Source organism: Neodiprion lecontei, chromosome 6 (assembly GCF_021901455.1).
Source record: "Neodiprion lecontei isolate iyNeoLeco1 chromosome 6, iyNeoLeco1.1, whole genome shotgun sequence".
NCBI lineage: Eukaryota > Metazoa > Arthropoda > Insecta > Hymenoptera > Diprionidae > Neodiprion > Neodiprion lecontei.
Window position 1 is genome coordinate 25,240,557 of NC_060265.1, and position 9,090 is coordinate 25,249,646.

Sequence of the window (9,090 nt, forward strand, 5' to 3'; positions counted from 1 at the left end):
TCTTGCGTATCACAACACATCTTCGTACGCGACGTATAAAACAAGCTCCTTTCAGTCGGCTTGTCGCAGCGGTTAAGAGCGGTTTCGTTGAGCATACGCCACTTTTGCGTGCACAATACTCAATACTTTTCAATTGCAATCATCGGCATTTTACATCGGCGGTTTGTCTTACTTGACTTTGATTAACTCTAATTCGTTACCTCGTACGTGATCGAACATCGCCGAGTGTCATCGGCTTATAGCACGTAACTCGGTGCACGTAAGTGTAGTAATATACGCTTATAAATCTAGTTCTATAAAGTGTGCTTGACGATGTCAAATTGGTGTTACTTACTAAGCCGGTCAGCATTGAGACTGAGATGTCACAATATCCGACCGCGGGTGAAATTTTCTCCCGACAGACAAAGTATATATTCTGCCGTGAATAAAAACTACGGTAGAAAAATATTTACTACCGCTTTTAAGGGAAACTCTGAAATTCAGAAGTCACCGTACGCTACGAGGAACAACTTGCGAATTGATCAAGACAATGTTGTCAGCAGTCCGTTTCCAGACGTCAACATTCCCCGAGAATTTTTACATGAATATATTTGGAAGAACTTGGAACGATGGCCAAGTAAAACAGCAGTGGTAAGAATCAAGAGTGAGTTAGCGGTACGCCTCGCATTCCAAACCGTGATAAGCGTATGTACAAACTTATCGAGTCGAGCATTATATAGCCAGCAATCGCAACGGTAAAGTTTGAAACCCCCACGCACTGCTCGAGTAGCGCCGCGGAGCCAACTCGCTTGTGCTTTGTCAACTTTATTGCTTACCGTTCATCAACAAAGCACGAGAAAAACTTTAAATTTTCTAAAAGTCTTACTAAGCATGAAAAAAAAAAAAAATTTCCAGCTATTAGGTGGTTTCACTTTCAATTTAAAGTTTCGTACCTCAAAAACGGTGGAGTTAAAATATTATTACACAAATAAGGTTATCACATATTATTACGTATACTTAATACTTAATATCAAATCGTTGATAATTTTTCATTTATATCACAAACATGTTCTTAATTAACTGTTTGATAAGTAGATTTGCTCAATCGTTGAAATTTATCTCGGTCGGGTAGGTAACACCGGTTTCCAACAAACATCGTAATCAATTCATTATCATCTAAAAGTTAATCTTATATTCGCGATATGTAATATTGGATATAAATTTTGATCCTCGGTACACAAAGTACTATTGCAATAAGTCTATCGCCGTGTTTTCTCTCTGCAATTTATTAATTCACCTAGAGTTCAAGGCTCACCGTTTCCTGCCGCGTAGTATTGATCAATACCAATAGAATCGTAAATGCAATGTCAACGATCTGACAAGACGGAAATCGAAAGCTACTTCGAATTCCGCGTGACAATTAAAATACACGTACGTATAGAGAACAGAAATAATTATACATTAAGTGGTTATATGGGTGTAGAAACTTTAGAGTGACTTTGTTATCACCCGATACTTAAACCTACCTATAGGTGCATAATCTGGAACTTAGTATAAGGTTCATGTTATATCCACATTTCAACTATCGCAGCTCATATCTAACAATTTGCTTGGTGAATAGAAGCGATTGTGGAAAACAAAACAATCTTCACAAGTAGTTCACTGTCAATTTCCTGAAACTAATTCATAACTGGCTTGTATCAGTTAATGATAGATTTCTACAGCTGACGAGAATTGCCTTATTTTTCCACGGAATTCAATCGAAGTATATCGATACAAGCTTGTTAATGATATCGTATAACACAGGCGTAATAAATAATAATCGCTGTTCAATGTTTGTTCGGTAGGTTTGCTCAACAACCGGTAAATCCTATACATATTCCGAACTGCGTACCTTAAGTGGAAAATTTGCAGCATCTCTGAGAAAATGCAAATTCTATCCTAACAGTACCATCGCCGTTGTTTTGCCAAATGTAGTGGAATACGCAATAATTGTGTTGGGAGCATCTGAAGCTGGAATTAGCGTAAGTTTGGCAATTCCAACATATGCCAAAGAAACGTAAACAAAATATTTATACAGCGAAACAAAAATAAATGAGTCAATAACAAATAGTTCAATAACATTTGGTCTTGAGATAAAATAAAGATATGAATATAGTATATAGATATCGAATTGACGAGAACTCGTGGCATATTTGCCCTAATAAGGTTTGGTTGTTTTATCATGACAACTTCCCAGGTGCATAGTTACATGTATTTTACAGCACTTTTGTAAATTCATGAAACCAGTCGCACCGAACAATTACACATCTCCAGTCTTCACATTTTTTAGATCACAATGATGAATCCGATATCCACGGCAAAGGAAATCAGTCGACAGTTACAAGCTTCTGAAGCTTTTGGTGTAATTACTAGTTCGGAACAATATCCAGTTGTTAAAGCGAGCCTTGCCGGGTGTTCAAATATTAAATTGCCTGCAATCATAGTGGATGAACCAAATCACCCGTTACCGGAGGGATGTATCAGATTCAGTGAATTGATATCAGACTCCGTTGAAGTATTCAGTGAATCCGCAATTCCGGGAAAAACCAATGAAGATGTTTTATTCTTACCATACTCGAGTGGAACAACGGGTTTGCCGAAAGGCGTGGAAATCAGTCACCGGTACTCACAGTTTACTTAAACCTCCGTAATTGGCGAATTTTTACGCAACTATGCTCGAGAATATAGGGCACCGAATATGTCCGGGTGAATTAGAATACACTCTGGGAGTGATTCCTTTAATAAAGTCCAGTTACTCAGTCAAATACCATACACTTCCGTAACTTAAAATTCCAAACACGAAAGACTTGAAATAGACTGCCCGAAGTCAATAACGTTATGTGAACTACTGGTGATCCATTTAATTTCAACTTCATGTTCCATCCGCAGGAATGTCACTGTGAACTGTGAGCAGTTGCAAGTTAAAGGAGTATATCCTGCACATGAAACCACCGAAACTCATCAAGAAGTGGTTCCTCTGATTTTACCAGCATTTCATATTTATGGATTAGTTGTGGTAATACTTAATTACTTGAGGTACATACATACACAGATATGTAGTATAGTGATAAAAACAGTGATTCCAAGAGACGAGTTCCTAATGTTTCTTTACATAGAATCAGGTAACTGTTGTACAGTTTATGCTCACGATATTGATTTTCATTCAGCGTGGGAGCTAAAATCGTTTTCGTACGTAAATTCAACGCAGAAAATTTTCTGAACTCTCTGAAAGACTTCAAATCGACCATATTATACGCGGCGCCTCCAATGATACTGTTTTTGGGAAGCAGCGAGTTGGTCACCGACAATCATTTGAAGACTCTTAAATTCATCATGTCAGGGGCTGCACCCATTGGTGCGGAGAGTGTACAGAAAGTACTGAGGAAAGTCAAACGTGAAATACCGATATCACAAGGGTAAGTTCGGTTGCATACTATCCATTAATCGACATTTTACAGTACGCACTTGATCGAATAACTCATCGAGTAATTCAATTTCTTCAGGTATGGTCTTACCGAAGCTTCTCCTGTTGTCACGAGTACCGACAATGGAATAGACAACTTGGATGCAGTTGGATATGTTATTTCCAATACGAGCTTACGAATTGTTAATTTAGAAGAATCGAGAGCCGGACAAAATATGGGAGTTAACGAAACAGGAGAACTGTACGTCAAAGGTCCCCAAGTAATGAAAGGGTATTACAAGAATCCTGAGGCTACCGCGAATACTTTGGATGGAGAATGGCTCAAAACTGGCGACATAGCGTGCTTCGATGAAACGGGTGAATCGAAATGATTAAAAATTACACGGAAAACAACTTCGTCCGTCTATTGTTTGTCTTTTCAGAACGATTCTTAAAACTCATTTCCTTTTACATACCCCGCTGATACAGCGTGAACCGTGATATTATCACAATATAAATGACCTACGAAATCGTAGTAATGAATTTTCTTTTCCGTGTTGTAGGTCGTGTAATGATCAAAGATCGAATAAAGGAGTTGATAAAAGTCAAAGGTTTTCAAGTGGCACCTGCTGAGCTGGAAGAGCTACTGCGAACTAATGATGAAATATTAGACGCGGCTGTAGTCGGAGAACCTCATCCGAAATATGGAGAGATGCCAAAAGCCTTCGTAGTTTGTAAACCCGGAGTAAAATCTGATGGAGATAAAATTAAAAAATTCATTGCTGAACGGGTTCCTAGCTATAAACAATTGGGTTCAGTCAAGTTCATTGATGTAATTCCGAAGAGCACAGCCGGTAAAATACTTAGGCGGCAGCTTAAAGACATGTAAACCGGTACATGTAACTTGTAAGATAATTCATGAAATTGATCGGACAAAGTGTTTTTCCAAGATTTATAAGAAACAGCTGTTTCTCGCACATTTTATAATATGAAGTTGTAGTGTGAGAAATTTACGTCTTTAAAATTAAATTTATTTTAATTTTAAGACTTAAGAGTGTCTTTTGTACGCAAGATGAAACTAATCGAAAAAAACCGTTTCTTCAGGATACTTTTCATCGAAAAAGACAAAGTATAGGTTTACCAGCAGAAAAAAAATGATAAAGTATAAAAAACATATAAATATTTTTTTATGAAGAATAATAAAATTATAATTTTCTTTTGCAATAAATAAATAAACTCCATTAAACAAAACCGTTCCTTTAGAAAAAGTAATAAAGAGGTAAAAGTATAGGTTTGTCGGTAAAGTATTGCAAATCGATTCATTACCGCTAGAACCGGAATTTCGAATTAAACGGGGGATGGCAATATTTCATGCTCATCTTGTGATTGTAAAATCTTGTAAGTTTCAGATTTTTTCATCCAGCCGGTTTCGAGATCATCGCGAGAGTTTGTCGGACAGGCAGACAGACCGACATGTCTTTAAAAACCTGTTTTCAGGTTCTAGAAATTCGAAAACGGAAAGATTCGTTGAAATTAGAAAGAGTGATTTTCGACCAAGATCGATACTTTTCTTATATCACCAAAGGAGTGGAAAAGTAAAAGTTGTCTGATTCGGTAATCTTGTCTAAAATTGTACATTGCTGGGAATTTGCTGAGTTTGTTTTTTATGTATCTAAATTTATTTAACCACTCGAAGAATACATAAAACGTATGACGACATGCTCTTGCTTACTAACGAATTGTAAGGTATTGTACAGAGTATTGTACAGGTTTAAGAGTATAGCTCACCCACGAGCTATAATTTCAAATTGCACGAAGCCAATAATTATATTGGTATACAATTACGTTCGGAATACAACCGCCTACTGTCAAGCAGTTGCGTGTCGAACAAGATACTTCCTATTTTTCGAGCCAACCGTTAATTAGTGATTTAAAATTCGAAAAGGTTCGGACCAGCCAATCACACTCGTTTCATTGTACAGGCGTATGAATGATTCTAGTGACCTGGAACTATTACGATTGATTGGTTGTAAAGATTATATTGAAGGTAACATTATACTTCAATTGCTTTGGTTATCTTATTATTTGGTGTGGCGTGTCGGGAAAAACCCTCCACGTGGGTACAAATTCGTACCCCGAGCTCATAGATTACACTAAATTTCAATAAGAAAAAAGTTGTGTGTATGAATTAAGTACGATAATTTCCGTCAATGGGAATGCGAAAAATGACGAATCTACCATTTTTGGCTCGAAACACGTACTCGAGAGTAATCTCTGTTACTGCTTAGGGACTCTCGATTCCAACAATGTATCTTCACATCACACGGATTACTAATAAGCTGGTCTGTAAACGCACATAGAATTCGCACCTTTGGTACTCGCTCAGAAAAGCTACGCAGAAACTGTCCGTACCAAAATAGATTTACACGTTCCGCTATACGTAATTACCTAGTGCAAAGTACAAGGTAACATCTAACTAGGCCTTCTCTGCTAGGTACGTACAAACGATGGTGAAATAGCGAATTGGAAATTAAAAACATGAAATAACAAAACTTTCAAACAACTCAAAGTTACTATTCTGCCTCGCTTCCGCGCTTCATGTCGGTCTCTTTTTTCTCTCTCGCCCATCAATCATCTCTAATAACTGTTGTCTTTTAGCTTTCCTGACAATCACGTCGCTCATTTTGCATGGTCATTAAGACGTTCGAAACTGGTCATGGAAAGTAAGTAGGTGGTGATGGTGGTAACTCAAACTTAAATCGTTTATAATTGATGCTTAATGTTTAATTATGTATAACTATAGATGATATAATAGTTATTAGGTTTTATTGTTGATGTTTTCTGTATTTATTTTTTTTTTTTTTGTATTTTTATTGAATGTTGCGAATATATACAAAGGGAACTAATAATAACTATTACATGATACAACTAAATAAACAAAATTAGTTATAAGAATTGTAACGTATGTTAATATTAATTTTAATAATATAATTTCATAACCGAAACTCAGGTGCGCTGACGTTAATTTATTTGAATTAACATTTCAAACGTTTAAATGTAATTTTAATTACAAATCAAACATCACGTCTGAAACCTTGCAACATATCCATACAATCGCAATTTCAGTTGGTTACTAATCAAAATCCCGATTGAAATCTCCGGGGTAGGTGTCTAACATGTAATTGCAAGTCCATATGTTTACGGGATTATAGAGATGTGATCGGATCGCTCTTTGAAATTCGTAGTTCAAAATTTTTGGGAGTCGTAAACACGTGCAGTACAAAATATACATAGACAAATTCATAATTTCGATTCATTTTTTTTATATTATTCAAAATTGCCGATCGCGACAAACTGAACATGAAATAGGTAGCACCTATTTACAAAAACAGTAATCTTTTGCACGGTATTTTTATCCTGTCATTAATGGGAAAATATGCCGATTCTTACAGTCAGTCAAGTCCGTTTGTATTACGTGAAATCCTTGCCAGTGGTATTTACTGTAATATTGGATAAATTTGAGTACTTTATTGAAAATATCGGCTGATCATTATCTTTGCCATCGTCAACTTACTTTCTTTAGATTGACTTACAAAAAATGCTTCTAAAACGGAAATCATACAATCAATCTCTTTAATTTCATTACAACAAATATATATATATATATATTAATGTGTAGCAACAGGCTTGCAACTCTGTTCGGCAGTTTAGGTATCAAATTTAGGACATTTTTTTTTAGCAATTTCTGACACAGGTACCAAGGTATTCTAAAACAATATTATGTGCGACGTAAACTACATCTTGGTACGGTTTGATTTCTCTAACGAAAGCTAGAGAAATAATTCCTAACATGGCAGTGAAATGCCTGATCCCCATTGCGTTTCAAAATATACAACCTGAGCCAAACATTGAGTCCCGCGATTAAATAGTTCAGGAGTAAATCTTACTCTCCGAGTCGCAACGATGCATTTATTGCTATCAAAATATCTTGAAACTGTACAAATTTGCGCGCAAATCTAGTTATTATAAATATGCGTATTTATTTATGATACATGCTGCAGTGCCATCGAGCGATACAAGACACTTTGGTGGAAGACAACAAAAGCGAGTAAAATGATTCCGTGAAAATCAACGAATTATCTAAAATTAGGACATATAAAAGTGAGCCATGGGCGATTTATTATTTTTTTTCGCGTGACTCTACCACATGGATACTCGGATATACCCGAATACGGATGCGGATTAATTTTGCTGGATTAATTGTTAGCATTTTTCAAATGTAAGTGATTGTGAGAACATAGTCCAGTTACTATTTGCATAATTATGTGTTGCGCGAAGTACTTCTTGGTAGCTACAGACAGCTCAAAGTGCCAGTTTTAAAAATTACCCGACAAACAACTTGAAAACATTTCATTTATCAATTTAAGCAGAGTGTGAAATTTTCCAGAGTTATCACACGTCAAATACTATAATCTTAGAGATAGTTTCTGCACTAACAATTCGAAAAATACTTCGTCGTTTTCAAGATTTAGACTTTGAAATCTATTAGTACATGTACGTAACTTGACAAAAAAATTTACAAAAAAGGTACAAAAAAGATCGCCCATGGTTCACTGAAAGGCATCATATTGGTTTCATTCCTGTCATTTGTGATATAGTGAAACACTTTGATGATTTTTTTCAACCATAATAGACCAGGAATAAGATTTCAATAGCGCTATTAGCAAAATAGTCAATGACTAATAACACGAAATAAGGAGAATTTAACGTTCAAGCAGAATGACAGCGTCGTTGCAACGAATATATTATATTCGCCGGTACAGCCAGTATCATTTCTACGATACTGACAAGGGCATATCAGTTTTTCAATTTCGATTTGATGCAAACTCTCAGAAGATTTTGGTAAAAACTTAATCTGCTAGTATCAATGAAAAATCATAAATTTTAAGTTATCTGTGCAGGTATTGGAACAACTATATTTTAAGGGGCGAATACTGATACCTCACAAATAGGAGTTGTATGTTAACGCTGTTATTCTGCCCAAGAATTCAATCCTGCTTCAAATGATATTAGAGAATGGATATATAGCTGAATAACTTTCCATTACTGGGAATAATATGCAAAGATTTCTAAGGTTTATACATAATTCCACCCTTTCTTAAATAGATGTTACCCTCAAAATTGGATAAAGCGCTTAAAAAGTGTCCTATATCACTCTTTACAACGCCCATTCAACGTCGTCATATCATTTTCCTCAGTCATTTTACAATAGATATACCCTCTGCCACCAGAAAAATAGAATTCTTAAAACTTAAGCTTAGCTCGTACATCTATCATACGATCTAAGTGTGTAACACAGGGAAGAGTGCCCGGTACCAAGTGAAATCTACAACAGAATAAAATTGTAACTAATTAACATCGATGGGTAGTCACAATTCACAAAGGTCTTTAAATAAAAACTTCATATACACACGAACGTTGAAAGTAATTTTAGTAATTTGCAATAACACGAAAGACTTATTATTCATAGTTGACAACTTTATGCAGAATATCATTCGCATATATTTACGGTGAAGTTTTGCCGTGCGATAGGTGAAGAATTATATTCGGTTGTTAACACTGGTATCAAGTGCTCTCTTTCCCTATAATCTGAGACATGAATGTCC

General features: G+C 35.8%; 1 protein-coding gene across 3 annotated transcripts; it reads left to right on the forward strand.

Moving 5' to 3' along the window:
- The first annotated feature begins 124 nt into the window (after positions 1–124).
- LOC107218228 (4-coumarate--CoA ligase 1) lies at positions 125–7,008 on the forward strand. Of its 3 annotated transcripts, none has more exons than XM_046743051.1 (7): positions 125–259; positions 1,827–2,003; positions 2,312–2,643; positions 2,911–3,057; positions 3,189–3,437; positions 3,525–3,802; positions 3,988–7,008. In XM_046743051.1, exons 3-7 carry the CDS (start codon positions 2,318–2,320, stop codon positions 4,311–4,313), a joined length of 1,326 nt encoding a protein of 441 aa, XP_046599007.1. In that variant the 5' UTR covers positions 125–259; positions 1,827–2,003; positions 2,312–2,317; the 3' UTR covers positions 4,314–7,008. The 3 variants fall into 3 exon arrangements, with proteins under 3 accessions (XP_046599007.1, XP_015511532.2, XP_046599006.1); XM_015656046.2 differs by lacking the exon at positions 125–259 and adding an exon at positions 300–630; XM_046743050.1 differs by lacking the exon at positions 125–259 and adding an exon at positions 1,097–1,410.
- The last annotated feature ends 2,082 nt before the right edge of the window (positions 7,009–9,090 follow it).